Source organism: Crocuta crocuta, unplaced genomic scaffold, assembly GCF_008692635.1.
Source record: "Crocuta crocuta isolate KB4526 unplaced genomic scaffold, BGI_CrCroc_1.0 scaffold4, whole genome shotgun sequence".
NCBI classification, from domain to species: Eukaryota; Metazoa; Chordata; class Mammalia; order Carnivora; family Hyaenidae; genus Crocuta; species Crocuta crocuta.
In genome coordinates this window covers 3,488,947-3,510,398 of record NW_027529996.1, presented here as the reverse complement: position 1 = coordinate 3,510,398, position 21,452 = coordinate 3,488,947, and the positions used below count along the sequence as shown (strand labels likewise).

Genomic DNA, 21,452 nt, shown 5'->3' with positions numbered 1-21,452 from the left:
GCCACGTGACCGGCCCATGGACGGATACATGACACAGTCCAGGCCCACCAGAGTCCTCACCCATCGTGCTGGGAGGCCATTGGAAAAGGCAGCTGCCTTTAAGCCTGGCACTATGGGCCCAGCTCTTTGGGGTGACCTGACCTGAGAGAAGAAAGTTCTGGATGTAGAGAAGAGACGTGTTAGCCCCAGGTAAAGTGAGGGTCTACTGTCCCACGTGGCCTGCGGAACTTACCGGGACTCACCTACCCATCAGGTAAATGTCTGAGAGATGCCAGAAGGGCTGTCTTCTGAAGTAGATACCCAATTCTGGGAAGAAGGTAGGGACAGAAATGGACCACTTGGTTATGCAAACTGTCATTTGGAAGGATACAGAGACCTTAACCCAGAGAAAAGGAAATCAATTTCCAGGCAGGGAGGAGGTGCACGTGGTGGTGGATGGTGGGCAGGAGGAGGGCTTGAACCTGTTGTCACCTCAGTCAAGCCTATTTATCCTTTATCCATGGCCATCAAAGAGATGTGAGGTGAAAGCAAATTTTTGAGGAGGAAAAAGGGTCATCACATTCAACAAATACTTGAGGACCTCCGGTGAACAAACTCTCCCCGGCTCACCTGGGAAGTAGTGCCTTAGGCCACTACCGGGAGCCTCCATTTCTTGTCTTAGGCATGCAAATTCCATGAGGACCCCTGTCTTTCCATGGTTGGAGACAATGTCATGGACGGATCCCCTCTCTGTAGAATAACGTAGTTCTTATATCTAGGAAACACACTAGGCCATGTAGTGGCTTTTCAAGGTACAGTTATTTCAGGAACACTTACCCAGCTCTTGTGATGTGGCTGATGGATACAATGCCGAGCTCTATGGGTGCAGCGCCCGCTGAGACGCTCCTCAATTTCTGTGTCGAAGAAAGCGTTAGAACCTCGGTGCGCAGAGAGGTGGGGGTGCTGTGCAGAGGTGGGGTGCCCAGAGGGGTGGGGGTGCTGCACAGAGGTGGGGTGCATGGAGAGGTGGAGTGCTATGCAGAGGTGAGGTGTGTGGAGAGGTGGGGTACCTGGAAGTGTGAGGGTGCTGTGCAGAGGTGGGGTGCAGAGAGAGGTGGGGTACGTGGAGAGGTGGGGTGCCTGGAGGGATGGGGTGCTGCACAGAGGTGGGGTGCAGGGAGAGATGGGGTTGCTGTGCAGAGGTGGGGTGCCCTGAGGGGTAGGGGTGCTGCACAGAGGTGGAATGCAGGGAGAGGTAGGGTGCTGCACAGAGGTGGGGTGCGTGGACAGATGGGGTGTGTGGAGAGGTGGAGGTCCTGGGACACTGGAAGAGACTTCTCTGAGCCAGCAATGTTTTAACTGAGATGTGAGGATGGAGACAGTTACCCAAGTAAAGAAAGGTAGAGTCCAGCATCTGAGCAGGCAGGAACAGGCCCCATGGTTCATCTTTGCAGGCCTCTTGCCGTGTAACAAACACCCCTCTGGGTGGTGCATCTTATCCATGTTTAAGGCATTTACACCTTTGAGGTGCTGGTCACAAAGTCAGAGGCGTTCCTGAGGTTTCTGGAGGGATAGAGACACCTGTGACAGTCCCACATCTACGCTGTTGGGAGCATCATGTGCACTGTGGGAGTCCTCCCAACAGCTTTGCAAAAAGAGATTATCAGGACCCACCATTTAGAGTGGAGGAGAATGAGAGGTTGGGCAATTCCCCCAAGGTGGCCCAGGTAGGAGGTGGTGAAACCAGCTGGGAGCCAGCTCTGCACACTCAGGCACGGCAGCCGCAGCCTGGCCTCATGGGAAACCCCCATCCACCACCACGGGAGAGGAAAGGAGCCACCAATGGAAACAGAAAATTAGACTCGAGGTCCATTTGTGAAAGGTGTGGGCCATTGGCTGTTGGTAATTGGGCCATTTGGGATTAAGAGCGTGCACGTGTCTGGCACTCTGCTTCTTCAGGGCCTCCTTCCTGCCCTGATTCCTGAATCAGAATCCGCACTGAGGACAAGGTGAGTGGGGGTGTGAGCAAGCACCTGCAGGGATAAGCAGACAGACAGCCGGCCTCGGGCCTTGGAAGGAGTCTGCCGCGAAGATGTGAAGACGTGGGTCCACAGCAGTGACAAAGCTGGCTGGGGTCACAGGGGAAACAGATTTGCATCTGAGCTGCGACCTCAGACTCATTCTTACCTTTCGAAGGTTCGGGGAGAACTTTGATCAGCCAGTAAGCATACTTCAGTCACACTCATTTTAACATGATTTCTGCTCCCTAGGTTTTACCAAAATCATCCTCAAAAGCTTTTCTTTTCTCTTTAATCTGAGACTAATCACTCTGGGATAAAATCATTTCCAATTTAATCCCAAATTAGTTCAAGACATCTCTAGTTACATCAACTTCGCTGGTTCTGAGACCGAATAAATACCTTCAATTCAATTTTTCTGTTAGTCACTCCAGGGGAAGGGTACTGGATACTTTATAGGCCATTTAAAACTAACTCTTTTTTATTAAAAAAATTTTTTTTAATGTTTGTATTTATTTCAGGGGAGGGTCAGAGAGAGGGGGAGACACAGAATCCGAAGCAGTCTCCAGGTTCTGAGCTAGCTGTCAGCACAGAGCCTGATGCAGGGCTCGAACCCACGAACTGTGACCTGAGCAGAAGTCGGATGCTTAACTGACTGAGCCACCCAGATGCCCTGAGGTCATTTAAAGCTAATTCTTACACAGCTCTTTTGTAAAGAATTGGAGTTTGTTAACTAACATTTTTAGTGATGTTGAATACATTAAAAACAAGTTCATACATCTCTATTTTCCTGTCCCTCATACTTATATTGCTCCTCTCTTTTTGACCTTTTCAAAGTCCCTAGGGTTGATGGTGTTATAAATTTCGGCTCAAGAATTCACCATCTGGGAAACAAGTTATGGATGGACATCTCCATGAAGAACAGACCACATGTACACGCTCTTCTAGGACTTAAATGCTAACACGTGTTTCACAACTAATTCACAATCGGTCTACAGTTTCTTCAGGTTAAAATGTGGCCCATTCATACTTTAGTTGTTACTCTGGGTAAAGCACAAGCTACACAGGACGAAAGACTTAATTTTTCCCCTTATGAAACTCTACTTAAGATCACTTCATACTTGAAAATTACCAAGGTTTTGCGGTATCAATGACTGGATTTCCAAATTGGGTAACTTGAGATAAAACTAATTTTGATATATTCCTAGAAGCTCCAGAAATGTTTGTCTTTAGAGGAAAGAAATTAGAAACCATACTTTAAGGACCAGTATTACTTGTTTTATAATGTTGGATTCCCACTTTTCCATTATTTTTATGCTAACATTTCTGGCACACAGAATATAGATTTAGTGGAAGATATGGACAATTATGTCAATGACATAGCAATGTATTAAAATATTAAAAACGTATAGCCCTGTGACTGCTTCATAAACCAGTATAATTCTTATGAGAATTAACAGAAGTATCAAACAAACCAGAAGCTACTTTTACTTAAGTGCTTACAACAGGAGAATAAAACAACAGTAATGCCCAAATTCATCTGTGTAAGTTGTAAGAAAATATATTTATTTTTTCATGACAATACTATGATAAAATTGTTAAATACATGCATGTTTTAAAAACAAACATAAGTAACAACTTTGGAGTTAACAGCCAAGCATACTAGTTTTACATTTAAGATGTCTTAGTAATAGGTTACTTATATTCTATGTTCTCGATATAACCATGTTCTCCAAAAGATACGGAAACTAAATTCTGAAATTATATGAGGATATAAAATGTTCAAATTTTCCATTCTAACAGTAACATAATCTCCACATTTTCACAAGGCAGAAAATACTTCAGTTGTCATCTCTGTTAAGTGGAGTTGTTTTATTCCATGTTGAACTCGGAATTCTGGGAATCAGACCGAATGACACAAATATACTGCAATCTGTAGTCTGCTTCCTCTGCACGAGCATTTGTTTCCTTATAGGATTAAGCATGATTTTAGGTACAGAACATAACAAATGATAGCTCAGTTTTTTTTTTTTTTAATCTGTAGTGGTGACATTTTAAGAAATGAAAACGGGAACAGTGTTGGATTTGGTTTCTCCCTTTCAGCTACATCTGCACAAACCTGACCAAACAAAAATTAGTAAACAGTTACTAGTACTTATTTTACAAACTGAAAATATTTAACACAGAACCCTTTAAAAAAACATTCTACAAACAACCTTATAAAAAACAAAAGTTATATCTGTTCACAGTATGTGTATTTTGTAAACAGTAATTCACTCTAAAATTTTGAAAGTAAAAACTGGCAATTTCCTAACATTATAAAGATGATCTCTGACTTCTGGCTAACTAATGAAAGAGAAGAAAAGGCAACACCTGCATTCCTTTAGGATAGTTAAGAATTTTTAAATGATTTTTTTTTTCCTTTGGACATGTTTTTAAGGTGGTACAATGTCAAATTTTGGATGTCTTTCTATCCAAGCCAATCTTTTTCAAGCAATTCTGAATTGAAATGTATTCCAGAAAAAGCCATGCTCCTTTTTGAGAAAATAGTAGGATCAAACAAATCCCAGGGTATCTTACAATACCCACCCTTCCACAACAACGAACCAAACAGGGTTTCTTCTTGTGTGTGGTCTTCAATTATTCATAACATATTCACATTTTCCCAAAATGTTATGTTGGAAGGGAAAAATTAAGATGAGTATACCATAAATATCCAAAAAGTTTTGGAATCAAACTGAGGGCAGAATATTTGAAAAATGTTTTATGAAAATCATTATTTACTATTGTTTTCTATGCTCAATTACAAAAATACTAATGCTAAATCTAACAGTTAACTTGTCCATGTTTCAATGAAAATTGTATTACCACCTAGAAATCTTCTGATCTCATATAATGGAATGCTTCGGAGAAATAATAAGTTCAGAAATTGAAAGTTACCCCTTTTTAAAATGGAATAATTATGAAGGGAAGTACATTTTAAATGTGTGAGGAACTTCAATACATTTAAATAAACCATTCAACCAGGTAGACAAACTATTTTTGACTTAAGGACAGCATAAGGTCTATGTTGTTAGTTATTAGGGCTTTTTAAAAATTCTGATTGGCTACTGCAAAGGCAATCTCAGAAGATTATATGTAATACAAATTAATTTCCTTATCAATTAAATATTAATTTCCCCCATTCACATCTCTTAGTTATAGCAATCAAAAAGTACTATATTACTGCTGCTTTGTGTTTGGTTAATATTCAATCAGTTATAGTTTTATTTAAGAGATTTTGAATTTATAGTTTCTATGGTTCTTCAGCTAGGCACTTGCACATAAAAAAAATTCAGAAGTTTTCCCTCTTAAAACACGGCTTTTAATTTCCATGAAAATGCTGCAGTTATGTCTTGTATAGGTAAATTCTATTACTTAGACATTTATAATCCAAAATATTAACACTCTTAATGTAGGGAGAAACAAGCACTACTTATGGTTAAAAACAACAGAAACCTACCAGAACTCAGTATCATGATCATAAGAATTTGGATATATTCTAGATCAAATCACATCCTCTGGAATTTTACCATACATGATAAATAAAGCCTGACATATCAATCAACTGAATGTTCTTCTTAATCCTCCATACAGACATAAAAAATAGCTCACTGTATTATAACTGGCATGAATATGATTGTGTAATAGTTAAGACAAAAGCTCAAATTGAAAAGAAATAAAAATCTCACAACTCTATTGAAATAAGATGTTTAAATATTAATAGCCCTGGTATGTAGTCCATGAAGACAAAAATAGAGCAAATTTAAAGCAAGGGCTTTCCAATGATATTCTGAGGTCATATCTAAAAGATGCATTTACAGTAAGTTTAGAAAATCATTTGCTTCTGTGAAAAATTTCCTTCTGGATATAAAAAGATGGATGGGCAGGGTACCATGGAATTTCAGTTCAGCGGGAAATACCAGTTTAAAGTAAATGCTTTGAAAAAGTAGTTTATCCAGACAATGAATGAATGCTTACATGAGTCAGTGAAGCTCACACATCAGTGTAGTGTTGGTTTGCTGAACACATGCTGGTTGGTACAACCGGGTCCGTTTGGTAGCCATCAAATAAAAAGACACTATGACTACTCATAATGAGGGAGGAATATACTATCTAGTGGCCCTTTTGCAGGAGGCTTTCCCAAGTTTTCACTGAAACTGGAGCTACTTCTTGAGTAGATTTGAATCTTTCAGCTGATAGTCTTAGATCAACCCAAGCTAGATCTAGATATATCCTACCCTTCAGGAAAACTGTTTAATCTGCACATTCTGGAATGAGACTCAATACACAATGACTCACTGAACTCCCCCTATGTACCTAGTCTGTGTAATGAGCTAATGATCTCACATTTGATTTCTGAGATGCTTAACTTTAGATAAGAAATCTTAAAAGGCATTTTATAAGATATGCAAATTTTTAAATGGTTCAAAACAGAAAACATTAAAAATTACTTTAGCGTCAACATAAAAAAAATGTCTTATCAGATTATGTGCCTGAGCAGAAAAATTTGAGATAACATTTTCTGCATTTTGAATGTTAGGAAGTACTTTAATTTCAAAATACCATAAAACTGATTTCGAATTCTTTTTGGAAGAAAACAGTCCCTAGTCTCCTTTACTAATCCACATCTAATTATTCAAACACAGAAAGGACTGTAATGTTCTTTACACATGGACAATATGAAGATAGTTAAGAATTACAGGACTAATAATTTCCAGCAAGAATAGAAGTTGCATAAAGTTGTAACGGCATGACTTTTACCACAGTTTCTGAGAGTGCAATAGTACTAGATGTCTAAATGCAGATCTTCAGATCCACAAGCCGTGAGAGTAATGCTGGTATGGAAAATGAGGCTGAAACTTCCACCCTTAGCTTTTTCCATGAATGGCTGCTTCTAAGTCTCAGCTGCAGGAACAGAGCACCTCTATCGCTTAAGCACATAAGCACACAATTATGCAGATACCCAGGGCCACAATCTCAAATTCAGGCTTCTACGGGTTCAATACATTGGTGACTTCAACTGTATATGGAGATTAATCCATGCAGTACATAATGTACAAGCTCTATCTAACATCAAAATGCTAGCTAAGTCTTCTAAGAATATTTTTATACTAAATATCATTTAGGAGGGCACTCACAAGAGAAAGGCAGTCATAAAGACCACCAGAATCTCCATTTCTCACAAGGGAAGCTTGATCTGAAATTGGCTTATAAGAGATGTGAAAACGTATCCAAATGTGCAGTACTATTAGACACGGTGGGGCATAATCGTAGTTCAGATTATTTAGAATGTTCTAAGCAATGACTAGGCCTTAGCTGAGGAAAGAGGGATTTCCCAATTATTTCCCCAGTCAGGAAGGGCTGCAGGGAACACCTCTAGTCTCCCCTCCCCCAGGGAGATGAGCTACCATGACCGGACAAAGCAGGACTCCTACGAGATTGCTTTTCACACCTGAGCATGGTCCTGGCATTGACAGACAACGCACATTTACCAGGTCTCCAGTGCCACAAACAACTGGGTATGTGACAAAGGGCATCTTCTCTCTCCACCCCTCCTTTTCCTCTCCCTGTGTCGAGGCCACCTCTATATGCCCAGGTTGGGGATGTGGGGGTGGGTGGGAGATAATAACTGGATTTGCATAGTGGGTCTGGCTGTCTTCCATTTAGTGGGGAAGGGCAAGGAAGCTGCTTTGGCCTGAGACCTGAACCACATACTTTTAAGCACACAGCAGGTTATCAGGAGTCTGCCCAGACTAACAGTGTTCCTCTGGTTCCCATTAACCTAGCGGCCACTGTGTAGGGAACTCTGTAGGCAGGGGAGAGCCGAGCAGCTCTCTGAACCTTTTTCATGCAGGAAAAGCACTGCAGTCTTGGACAAGGTGCAACGACTCAAGAGCCCAGTGATATTCACTGTTAGCTGAACAAATGAGTCGCTATATAGGCTGGAAAGGGCACTGGCTCCACATGGCCACAGCTGCTATGCATAATGCATATATACGGACGACTGAGATCAAACAATGTCTGCTGGCCTTTCTTCTCCCATTCTCAGTGTGGTATAGTTCAGACCAAAACACTTTGACCGTAGCCAACACTTGCCATCATAAGGAGATGAAGTACAGGATCCATCGGTTTCAGTGGGGAACAAGGCATGAGTTGGGGGCAGGAGGGGTTTGGTAATGACCAGCTCCAGCAGGGAACGAAGGCAGCCCTGGGCCTGAGTGTCTGGGATGCAAGCTAAGGAAAGGAGCCTAAGCAGATAAAGAAGAGCCAACTGTTAGGGATGGCTCTCGTTTGGTATATTTTTCATTGTTGAAAATCCCAAGGAGCTATTACATGATTTTAATATACTGTGTGTGTATATCATTAGTTCTAGTTCATCCCACGTGTCCATATAATAATGAAGCTCAAGAATTTAGCCAAATTCTAGTAATTAAAACGAGGATTCCTAGAGTACCCAAATGGATTTTGCTCCTTGTCACCCTGTGGTTTTTCTCCATGACATAGTTCTTATAAAAGAAACATTAGAAGCTAGGAAAAAAAGGTAAATGAGCCATTATATGTAAATACATCACAGAACTTCAGATGATTAAAAAAAAAGAAAAAAACAGGCACATTTTGATGTATTCAGATATTTCCATTTTTCAGGTACTTTGCCGTAACTATCAAAAGACAAAATATACAGACAACGTGGGGGTAGCGGAAATAGAAGATACACTTTTGAGTTTTTCATTGTGACCACATTAATCCTAGACCTCACTTATGAAGACCAGTCATGGGCAGAGGATGCTGTGAAGACACGCGATCACGGGCAGCTCACAAAGAAAATGCTGTACCCTTAATACAGGCATGTCTGTGGACTCAAACGGACTTTGTGACAGTTCATAGAAAACAGCCCTTGAGTAACTGTTCCTATAGGAAGCATTAGCTTTTTAGTTTTATATAAACAGTCTGAACTCATGATCATTTCAGAGGGAGAACTTGCCAAAATGCCTGATCAGGAAGAACATTCGCTACGAGGTGTCGAAGGTCATCACTGCCTGGGTGTGGGGGGGCTCCCTGGCACGGTCTTCTCAGGAGGCACTGAAGCCACTTAGGGCTGCACACATAGCTAATGCAGCGAGACTGCTCAGTCGTCACCTCAAATAGCAACTCACTGGAATTCTATGTTTATCAATAATATTGAATTTGCACACGTTTATAAAACTAACACTGCGTCACATGCCAAAAAACACACAAAAAAACAACCCCCAGATGTTTTAAAAAACTTAGATCTAGAGTCTTAGAAATTTCAGTTTTAAATATTAGGGCAACCAACTGCAATAAGGGAAGTTAGCATGCAAGCTACAAAGTGAGGGACAGGTTTGTAAAACCTCCCAAAGCAAGAGAACACAATTCTGATTTGGGCTGGTCAGTGTCACGCTCATTTTCAACGTTTGTACCCCTGAGAAAACTGTTTGATAACCATTATACAGTAGGCATGGGAATCAGTATACTTTATCAAACAAAACACTAAGTAGCTGCTGCTACATTAAAACTTCTATTAATCTTTTGTAAATCCTGTGGCTAGAGGAGAATAATGTTAAAAGTTTCAAAATCTGTGCTTGGTTTTCATCTAGAATGGAGCAAGTGTCAGGCAAATAAACATCGTCTGTTACTTTGACATTTTTCTCCTGTGCCTGTAAATCTGCTTGCAATTCCACAAAGTATCCATGTGAGAAAACCATGAACAGAACAGAACACGTGGTTGTGGGATCTGTTTGGCATGAATGGGACTAGACAGGATTGGCCGAGGAGTGCTTCCCGAAGGTGGGGCACAGGAGAATCCTTTGGCTCTAATCACAGATAGCTCCAAAACTTGAGTTGCATGGTCTGAATTTCTGAGTTACTCTACTTGGGCTGTGAGATTATGTTAGAAGCACATTAACACTTTGAGTGTGACTTGTGCCGTGAGGTCCACCTTGCTAGCAATACTTCACAGGATCCCTCCGAGATGCCCAGTGCTGGCACGGCAACGCCAGCAGTGACAGCGTACTGAGATGGCAGACTGAAGTGATAGAGTGACACCGTTAGTCGTTCGGTTTGTTCTGGAAGAAGTTTGTAAAGGACCACCCTCCTCCATTCGATTTCGGAGAGTCTTCATCTTTAGGAGGGATCAAAAACTGTCGGGAGTTAATGGAGCAGGGACTTCCAAAAGAGACAATTTCACTGTTGCTGTCCGTGGATCTGGGAGAGTCTGGAGATACTAAGGTCCAAGTATTTACATTTGCCTGAGGTCTGTAACCTGCAGTTTTGTCTAAGTCATCATCTGCAGCTAGGTCTTCTACAGTAGAAGTGACGGGGAGGTGCATTTGTGGCTTATAGCCGGCCCCCCCTACAGGGTCGCTTTCTTGTTCTTCCTCTGTCTTTGCCTGAGGCTGATACATAGACTGGACATCGATGTAAATGACTTGTGAGGTGCCCCCGGCTTCATCCACTCCTGGGTTTGGAATCTCTTCCTCGATGACTGGTGGACAATAGGCCACGACCACATGGTTCTCGGGTTCCACATCACAGCTCTTTTCCGGGTGCTCAGCCGTGGGGGAAATCATTTCTGTATCTTCTATTTTAGGAACTGCTGATCGAGTTTCCAGAACCTCAACATTATTTGGGGTGCAAGGATTCATTTCCAATGTTTTGAGAGCGCTGTTTCCCTAGAAATAAATCATGAAACAATGATTAAGAACAGCGCTTTTAAAAGCTGCCACCATGCCCCAAATGCCACAAAAAGGGACATTATTGTATGTATTTTTTCCACGGCTATTTATAAAAATTTGTCTCTACTATTCTGTAGTGCATGCTAGAACGAAGTTTTTTTTTTGCATATCACTATAGTCCTTGTTATTAATAGCAACGGAAAAAAGAGCATGGTAAAAACAAGTTAAAATTGATAATTTTTAGAAGTTCAGCAGATGTTAAAGCACTGCTCTTTGCTGGATACATTTTACTTTGGATGATATTTGCATATTAAAAGCTTTTCACAAAAGACTGAAAAAAGGAGGCCAGTACTTCAAAGAGAAATGTAAGAAAATAAAGGATTACCTCACAGACACTCTTCTGAAACTGTAAAGCTTTACAATTTTCTGGATTTGGAATGTCAGGGTAGAAGGTTTCTTTAATCCTTTAAATAAAGACGATTAAGTACATTTAATAACTGAGATTATCAATTAGACAACAAATAAGTTAGCAAATCACTGGGTTTTCTTGGACATTTCATTTGATGCTTTAATGAATGTCTGAGATAAAAATGCAAGATCCTTTTCAGTGTGATCATTCATGAAACTTTCTGTACAAGGCACTGAGAGGTTCCCATGTGAACATGACATGCAGTATTTCTATTTCTAGAACGACAGTATCTTATGAAAATGGGAAGCAATGAATTGAGATGGTGACTGTGCTCTCAAGGCAAAAGTAAAACAGAGAAACTGTTCCTCCGGTCTAACGTCCACAGTGCAAACCGGATTAAGCAGGGTCCATTACTGTGGGAACATATCTGCATTATGCAGTTCTCTACTGCTCCTGACAGGTTCTGGACTAGTAGGGGAGAAGGCTATTAATGTTGAGCAAAAACTAACTGCAAACAAAAAGGGTATTTGCTCATTGCCATTTCATATTTATAGCTGTTAAAAGTAAGTTTAGTATTTGAAATTTCTGAGGAAAACACAAAACAACTTTGTTAAGTCTGGAGTGCTCTAGATTCTAAACTCTCTCATATTATCTTTTGTATTAAAATCATTTTTAAGGGGTGCCTGGGTGGCTCAGTCGGTTGGGCATCTGACTTTGGCTCAGGTCATGATCTTGCAGGTCATGGGTTCAAGTCCTACATTGGGCTCTGTGTGGACAGCTTGAAGCCTGGAGCCTGCTTCGGAGTCTGTGTCTACTTCTCTCTCTACACTTCACCCACTCACACACTCTCTCCCTCTCAAAAATAAATAAACAATAAAAAATTATTTTAATCATTTTTAAAATGTGATTTTTGGTAATAAAAATACACTTACCAAAACAGGATATTCTATAGTTCTAAACTATTACTATATATAAGCCAGGATTATTAAAATACATTCTATTCTTTGTCATGAATGATGGCATTTTTAACGCCAATGAGGGCTGTCCACGCGTGAACACAGCCATCTGTCCCATGCCCAGCCCCGGACAGTGCCTGCCAGTTGACTGTGAGGTACTCTCTCACACTGGGTCCCAGCTCACCACCTCACCTCACCTCCTGCCTCTCCAGCTTCACTCAGATACACAGTTGCTCTCACTTTCTCCAGATGACCAAGCTCTCCAATGTCTGGACCCCACAGGAGCTATTCTCTCTCCCTGGAACATTCTCTCCTGCCCTTAACCTTTGGGATTCCACTCAAATGGAACTCTTGTAGGGAAACCTTTGCTGGCCATCTCTAGTGATGTGTTTCCTGTTATTCCCCCATGGCGCCCAGTGACCCTAGCACCCACTTATACTTAATAAGCATGTATTTACTGGATGATTATGGGTTTAATGTCCACCTTTCCCTACTATGCCAGAAGTCTATAAGGATCACGCTTATTTAGTTCACCGCTATATCACAATTTGCATGGGAGAGGTCATTCATATTTGTTGAATAAATGAGTAAGTGATAGTATTTTCTAAATAGGTCATCAGGACAAATGATCCTAATTATTAATCTTGGATATAGCTATTGCCCTATTTATGCCTGTAAATATTTTTTAGTATATCTGCTGTTACTTTAAACTATTAGTAAATATAGAAGGAAAAAATTTACCTTTTATTTGATTAATTTAAAAACTTTTAGGGGCGCCTGGGTGACTCATTTGGTTAAGCGCCCGACTTCGGCTCAGGTCATGATCTCACAGTTCGTGGGTTTGAGCCCCAAGTTGGGCTCTGTGCTGACAGCTAGCTCAGAGCCTGGAGCCTGTTTCAGATTCTGTATCTCCCTCTCTGACCCATTCTATATCTCCCTCTCTGACCCTTCCCTGCTCACGCTATCTCTCTCTCTCTCTCTCTCTCTCAGAAGTAAATAAAACATTAAAAAAAATAAAAATAAAAACTTTTAAATAACATGCCATGTTCTTGTTTACTATTAAATCCAACATTAATTCTGACTGAACCAACATGTTTTATTGACTAGTTTCAGGCAAGTACTTCTCTGTTAATACATAAACTCAATAATCATGCTCTTAAGAACACAACAGCAAGGGCACATGCAGGAACCATTACCATTCTCGCTTCCGATAGCAAAGAATGCTCGTCACCACTCCCACAATGACAGCCACTGCCACTGGGATGAGAATGGCAATAATTAATCCCACAGCTGAAAGAGAATAGTGGATATATTCAAATCACTATTTTTAGCATGAAATATAGAATCAATTCCTATCAGAAGATATTTAAGTTGGATTAAAAGGGAAAAAAATCCACTGCTTTAGGGACAACGGAGCTGAAACTACCAAAATATGATCCTCAGGCATTTTAATAATTTTTACACTAACACTTAAACTCTTTAGAGCAGAGCTGAGTGCTACTGACATGTTAGACCAGATTCTTCTTCTCTGTGTGTGGGGTGAGGAGGCTGTTGTACATGCTCTAGAAAGTTCCACAGAATCCCTGGGCTTTCTTTCACCCACAAGATCCCAGTAGCACCCCACAGTTCTGAGATCCAAAAATGTCACCAGATACTGCCAAGTGTCCCACAGGAGGCAAAAATCACCCCTGGCTGAGAACTATATCCTCAGGGTGCTTTAGTAGGAGTGCGTGTGAAGTCCGCCTCGGGGCCAGAGAACACGCCATGTCCCAACTCGAGTTCTTCACTGTGGACGGTCAAGCCCATCTTCCCTCCTCTCTATCTCAAATCTGTGAAGGCTGGGCTTCCCACCCCCCACTTTTTTTTTAAAGGATATTTCTTTCACCCTTCTCTGGATATGTTAAAAATCACATTTAGAATAGTTAGGGCAAAAAATGATAAAGTAGGTCACCATTATCTGAATTCAACATGAATTCAGAACTCCAGACTTTAGATGTATCCTTAATTCCTTAGGTTCTCACTAGGAAATGGCTCCAGATAAGTGACAAGAATAAATGTGAAGTCATCCCCGTGGCCTTTGAACACTACTGGCTACCCACTATAAATGTGCAACAACACATGAAATTTTTTAAAAAAGGGTTCCCACATCAACAAAACTTGCCAGTACATTATACGTTTAAGTATGGAAAGCATCTCAACAGCAGTTATTAACTTACAATTTTCCTTTGTCACCACGAACATGCTCTTCTCTGGGCCCATCCCACCATCTGTATAGGCTCGCAGGACCAGATGGTAACTCGTTTTACCCTGAAGATCAGCAATTCTCAGCGTCTTCTGGGAGAGGTCGGTAATATTCTTAACCTTTATGTCCGAACGACCTATTTGTAAAGTGAAGAGTATTATTACTGATGCCTACACCATTTTAAACACCTGGTTATTCAACTCTTGTTCTACCCACATCCCTTTCAAGTGATTGCTGGTCACTGGCAGGGCCAAGGCAGGTGGAATCAGCTAAGTCCCACCACAGTAGCCATGTGATCAGGACCTACTATGTAAACCACTCTGAGCTTGAGTTTCTCTAACCATGGAAGTGAAGTTTCCATACATTCTCTAGGATAATCCCAGAGGATAGCAGACACACAAGGAAAGTCCCTTCTCTTCCTAAGGGCATGAAAACGCACCACAACCACAACCTGCTGGGGAGGCCGACACTGTGCCTGGGGCTGGTCCTGCCTGAGCTGAGAGGGAGGCTCGAGGGAGACGAGCCTACCTCACTAGAGCGCTTGCTCCAAACCACCCAGGGGAAGTGGCAGCACACCAGGTTCCCGGATGAGCCACTAGTGGGGAAGTCTTGAATCATTTCAAAAGAAGTATGAAGAATTGTTTAAACCATTATTTTGAAGTTTTAATCAAAATACTGGAAGACAACAGTTTGAAAACCTGAGCTGTACTAAATGGCTAACAATAACAAGTAGCAGCTCCCTACCAGAACTTTCCCCTGTCAGCTACCATCACCACACAATCTGCTTCCTTGGGGATTTACTGCCGTATTCTGAAAACAACTCAGACTGGTAGAGCTTTGATTTAAAAATATGATTTGGTTTGGATTTATAAATTTGATGTAGATATTCCATACGCATGTCCTACAAAGGTGAAGCTCTGGTATTCTCCGCACCACTTCCTCCTCATCCCACGTCATTCACACAGACACACGGAAAGGTCTGGGAAACCCACTGTTTCTGTCACTGTCATCACAGAAACGTGAATTCCTGTTAAGATATATTGCTTGGTCTGCCCAAGTTCCCTTTCTTGTTTAACTGTCGTTATAACAGTGTTTTTTTCCTCATTTGCTTAGCATAACTATTCCTAATTCTTCCCGTATCCTCCTGTGGATATTCAACACAATTGTTCACATGGCCCAGCACAACAAAACCCCCGTGCCATGACCAGCCTCCCCCAACTCCTGCCTATGTCCCCCTGAGCCCCCTCCCCAGGGTGTCTGCTCTGGACCTGAGGCTTTCCTAGCTCCCATCCCCCTGGACTGACGGGTTCTTCTAGAGCCCCTAGGAGGAGGGACGGAGAAGGAAAGATCTGCAGCTCTCCAGGTCTGAAAATGCCTTCATTCTCCTCTCACACTGGCTGGAAGACTGAGAGTACAGACCTCTAAGTTGAAAATTTTTCACTCAGTAACTTGAAGACATAGCTGTGCTGTCTGCTGGCATCTGGTATATTGTTGAGAAATCTGAGGCCGCTCTCATTTACTGATGCCTTGCACGTAAGCTACTTTTCTCTGTTTCTAGGACTTGTTCTTTATCTACCAGGTGCTTTGGAAATTGTTGACGACCTACCTTGGTGTAGATTTCTTTTTTCTATTTATCTGTGTACTTAACGGGTGCTTTTACTCTATGTATCCTGGTCTTTCAGTTCTGGGAATGAATGGTGTTATACTCTTTCTTTGGTAATTTCCTTCTATTTCCCTTTTCTCTCTTGAGAGACCACCACCCTATAAAGCATGACAGTGCAGGCCTCTGATGCTCTAACTTCCTAATCTTTTTACTCCAAGTTTTCTCTTCTGCATTCATCTAACTTGGGGAAGAATTTCTCTAATTTCCATTTAATTTCTCTATCTTCTATTTAATTCTTTCAAATTTTCTTCGATCACATTTTTAATTTTGATGAACCCTTACCTATCTTCTGATTGTTCCTTTTTAGAACATCATGTCTTTTCAATAGATACAGCATATCTCAACTATGTAAATTTGTTTCCCTATATTGAATCTGTTTCCTCTCATTTCTTCTGGTCCTCATGTTAGAATCTTCCTCAACTGTCTGGTGATCCCTGGCTGCTGGTCATGGTGAAGAGGTGAAGAGTGAGCCTCTGGGAGGTCACTGTGAACTGGTGGCACTTACTAGATGGTGGGCATCGCTTGTCACTGGTGGGGAATGGCCAGGTCAATTTCCAGCCTTTCACTGGGACAGCCCCCCAGTACCAGCACCTTTTGTGTCTTTCCTCAGTAAGCATTTACTTCATCCAAAGAAAGATGCTCTAATCTCATCCAAGGAAGCAGGCCTCGATGATGATGTCCCGATGTCCTACCAGCTTCCCATCAGAGCCAGGAGGGGAAGGGAGGGTCACACTGCTTCCTGTCATGTCCCCTCGCTGGAGGCTCTCTGGTCACGTTCCCCTCGCTGGAGGCTCTCTGGTCACGGTCCCCTCGCTGGAGGCTCTCTGGTCACGTCCCCCTCGCTGGAGGCTCTCTGGTCACGTCCCCTCGCTGGAGGCTCTCTGGTCACGTCCCCTCGCTGGAGGCTCTCTGGTCACGTCCCCCTCGCTGGAGGCTCTCTGGTCACGTCCCCCTCGCTGGAGGCTCTCTGGTCACGTCCCCTCGCTGGAGGCTCTCTGGTCACGTCCCCTCGCTGGAGGCTCTCTGGTCACGTCCCCCTCGCTGGAGGCTCTCTGGTCACGTCCCCCTCGCTGGAGGCTCTCTGGTCACGTCCCCTCGCTGGAGGCTCTCTGGTCACGTCCCCTCGCTGGAGGCTCTCTGGTCACGTCCCCCTCGCTGGAGGCTCTCTGGTCACGTCCCCCTCGCTGGAGGCTCTCTGGTCACGTCCCCTCGCTGGAGGCTCTCTGGTCACGTCCCCCTCGCTGGAGGCTCTCTGGTCACGTCCCCCTCGCTGGAGGCTCTCTGGTCACGTTCCCCTCGCTGGAGGCTCTCTGGCTCAGTCTCTCCAAAGAACAAACTCCTTGTCTTCAGGCAGAGGAGGGAGCACTCATGTTCACTACATGAAGTCTGTGGAGGACCTGGGGGATCTAATTGCTTCTCGCAGACTTTCAGGAGTTACCCTCACTGCTCAGCCCATATCCACCCTAACCATCCGCCTCCAGTCCTGGCCCCACCTAAGGAGTCAAATTCTTTATCCCTGAAGCCTGAACGAACACCTGGGTTTCACGGAGCTCCACTTCTCTAGGCCACGTGCCCACGCCCATCAGCTCCAAAACACCCACATGTGGTGCACTCTCACCAGTTCTCTTTGGGTTTGTGGCTTTATGCATTCTTTTCTTCCTTTAGTGACTAATCCACCATCTCTAAATGGAAGTCCATATGCTAGAATTTTAACTGATCCAAGTGCAACATTTCTGAGCATTTGAGAAAAATTTCACTAGACTCTGGATGTTTGCAGAACTTTGTATTTAGGATTTTTCTCATTCACAGGCAATGGAAGGGTCAGGAAATGTGGACCTCGGTGATGTGGGGGAGGTGCCCACAGAATGCAGCTGCCCTGGGAAGTGACTTAGCTAGTGCCTGGTCAGCATCTCCATGTGGCACTGTTGTTCTCTACTTGCTGGACAGGCATTAAATAATTAAAATGGTTTCTTTCTGAGGAGAGGTCATTAAGGGAAATGAAAGCTCTCCAACTGGAAAGATGAGACGCTTGTGTTATGTGGCTATGAACAGGAATCATCTGACTCCCAACAGAAATATAATTTAGGGAGAAGCCAGAGGTCTGCATAAACATCTTTGTATTTGTAAATCTGAAAATTCTCTAAGGTATTTGGACACACGCTTACCAACTGTCGAGGATTGACTGTACTTTTTAGGATCTAATGGACACACACGTCCCCAATCAAGTCAATTAAGCTGGCCGGCTCATTAAGGCCCTGGCGAACTGTGCAGATGGCTCTTTGTCAGAGAACAGCAGTGGCTACAGAGCCCTGCTTTGGGTTCCTGAGTTTTTCTCTTCCAATATTATATTTACAGGTGTTATGTAAGATGCAATGTTATGCATCATACAAGACTAATGAGAGATGGTCTCCCCGTCCTATGGGGCTTATTATCAAGGGCTGCAGAATAAATAATTTAAATTAAAGAGGGTACATGTCTTTTATCACATCCTAAAATCCTAAAATTGTCATATTCATACATTTTCATTTACCTATTTTTCAGACAGTTTTGGAAACCAGTATTAAATTGCTCAACAGCACTTCTTTTTCTTTTTTTTTTTTGGGTTAATGAGAACTTCTAGCAAGTCCTATTCTTGCTGTAATTTACTTACCTGATTCCAAACCCCTTATCTTAGATGTGTCTCTCTCTCCTTTTTCAAAGTAAAATAAATATCCTCTTAAAAAGCCTCTGAGCTCTTCCACAGGAATATCTTCCCATCTTACTAATATTGAATCTGCAGATGTGTCCTCAACAGTAAAATTTGGTGCAACAATTGGAGCTGGAAAAGGGGAAAGTGGATGGTTAAGGGAGAGTTTACTGATACAGAGCAAGCTATCAACATTTAATGAGATTTCTATCCTCAAAAATAACTGAATTTGGAATCAGAACTTTATTCTCTATTAGGTCATCAACTTTCAGAAATTCAATCACAAGCATTTTTCCTATAAAGTTTGTGCACTAATAACTAGACACACAAAGGTGAAGCCCAGGACACACACACCCAGGGAAGACACCCTGGGCCAAGTTTGTAGGTGGCTACTCCAATGGACAGTCTTCAAGCTAATGTTTTTTTACACATGTTTAACTGCAAATTAAGTATTTTTGACATCAAAATGAAGATCTGATTTTATCAACAGTAAAACTGTGAAATATAAGCATTCAAGAAATGAAGAGGTAGTAATCACAATTTTATATTAATCATACAGATTATTTTCCATTCCTTCAGTTAAATATCTCAATTCAGTCTATTTATAGAATTCACTCTAGCAATTGTTGATTTCTAATTTCTCATGTTACCTTGAACTTTAAGAAAACTTACCCATGTAACTTACCCAATTCTTCTATGTATCCAATTACAGAACGTAGTAACTGATAGCCTTGATTTCTGCACCCATACAGAAAAAAATTGTATCGTACACCTGGTCGAAACTGATCTACAAGATGAACACAATTAACTTTCATAAGTACATACTACTATGAGCATCTATTTTAGAAACATCAAATTTATGTTGTTATTCTGAAATTTCCAAAGCTAATTTTAAACATGTTTTCTTATTTAAAAAATACATTCATATTTTCAAAATTGATATTCAGAATGAAAAATGACTGAAGAAAAATGAAATTCCCTCTGTTGCAATGAACAGTATTATATATAACATGCCATGACCTTGAAGGGAAAGAATAGTAATCAAGAATAGTGATCAAACAAACTTCTAATTTGTTTCTTAAAATCAAGCAATGATGACTTCTTCCCAGATCTGGTCCAGGGTCAGTTGACTAGCCAGTCGCAGGTCCACATCAAGCCGCTGGAAAGTCCTTCAGTGGCCAGTGTTCTGTCTCCCTCCTTGCTCCAAAAAGCAGACACTAACATTTCCTCCCTCCCTTGATGCTGCAGGGTGGAAGGAATGAGCCGTAGAGTCTCCTTCTCTTTATAGCATTACCATTCAATGCCCCTAAGTTATTAAGTTCACAAGACATGCAAGAGAAGCATCTTAACTTCAATTCAAAGAGCCCCTTTTTAAATACCTCCTTGATATTATGCAACATGAGAAATGCTGCGAACCAGTGGACACAGTATAGCCCGTGAGCTAGAAAGGCTGCCAGTGTGGTGGGAGGACAGATGAATGGCGGTAATAACCATGACACGATGTGCTAGACTACAGGGGCCTGTCATAGGTTATGGCACCTACAATGAGTTTAAGAATATCACAAAAAGCCACCAAGAAGTGACATCAGAACAGGGCCTTAAAGGGCAATTAGGAGCTCACCCACCATGGTGGTCTAGGGAGATGACACTGCTCAGGGGGAAATTCTGGGGTGGTCAGAGCACTGGTTCTCCAGCTATGTGCCCACAGAACACCAGAGGGTCTACAAGCTCAAGAGACAGTCAACCTCTACAATCATTCTGTAACATTTTTCTTTGGAGACAGGTGTACCCAAGGTTATTTTAATCTGCATGTACCCAGCATTATGTTACACTTAACATATATCAGTATTCTATAGGGTTCTGCTGCCTTAAGAAGAAAAAGAGACCGAGTGGGGCTACATGTTTTTAGGTCATAAAACACAGGTTATGAGTAGATGACTGGGTTGAGAAAGGGACAAGAAAAGTGTGTCCTGTGGCCATGCACTGTCCCAGCAGCCCTACAGGACCACGTACTGTCCCTGAGGCTCGTAATGGCTTTTACTGTGAATCCTGGTGCTATCCCAAACCAGTTTTGGAATCCTGGGACAAGTCACCTAACTTCTTAGAGCCTTTATTCTCTCAGCCACTGCAGGGCCTTTGCTCACCTGCCTTGGCATGGGAGGCTGGCCTTCTCACCCTCCAGGTCACACTCTATCCAAGGAAATCCCTCTCTACACCACCGAGCCTGTCCCAGTCCACCCGGTCATTCTCAAAGCCCAGGTGAGAAGGCTAGAAGAGGGATGAGAACCCCGGTGGCATCTGCCAGGACCATAGGAGGCTCAGGAAGCTCCATGGGAGGGGAGGGGAGGGAGGGGAAGGAAGGGCAGGGAGGGCGCAGGAGAGGAGGCAGCATGCTCCGGACACTCTGATGAGAGAGGTATGCTCTAAGAAAGGATAAAAGGAACCACCGCGTACTTCAAGGAGACCTGGCAAATGATCTCAATCCACTTGTTGTAATCTAGTGGGTGGGACTCATGTTCACCTTCTGACAGTGGAAAAAGCAAGCAAGTAGCACTGGTTCTCCAGGAGAGAAGCATCAGCAGCTGCTTTCATCTCCTGAGCCTCATGCCCTCATGAGGGAGAACCAGGACAGCGGAATGACCTGGAGAAGCGTCACCACCGAGCTACAGGTTCCACAATTCCCCGAGGGTGGAGGCACAAAACATGCACCAGCCACTCAGAAGGAAGGGAGTGGAAAGGATAGTGGAAAGGGGCTGTAATTCCC

At 42.4% G+C, this 21,452-nt stretch overlaps 1 protein-coding gene across 1 annotated transcript in view; it reads right to left on the bottom strand.

Annotated features, from left to right (window-relative positions):
* Positions 1-3,542: 3,542 nt before the first annotated feature.
* Positions 3,543-21,452, bottom strand: part of LIFR (LIF receptor subunit alpha) — a 71,738-nt gene continuing 53,828 nt past the window's right edge. Inside the window, exons 15-20 of the mRNA XM_077763474.1 lie at positions 19,374-19,475; positions 18,653-18,820; positions 14,314-14,475; positions 13,294-13,387; positions 11,118-11,196; positions 3,543-10,729 (exon numbers count right to left, since the gene is read on the bottom strand). Coding sequence (XP_077619600.1) covers positions 10,106-10,729; positions 11,118-11,196; positions 13,294-13,387; positions 14,314-14,475; positions 18,653-18,820; positions 19,374-19,475 — 1,229 coding nt within the window. The 3' untranslated portion in view covers positions 3,543-10,105. The remainder of the gene's footprint in view (positions 10,730-11,117; positions 11,197-13,293; positions 13,388-14,313; positions 14,476-18,652; positions 18,821-19,373; positions 19,476-21,452) is intronic.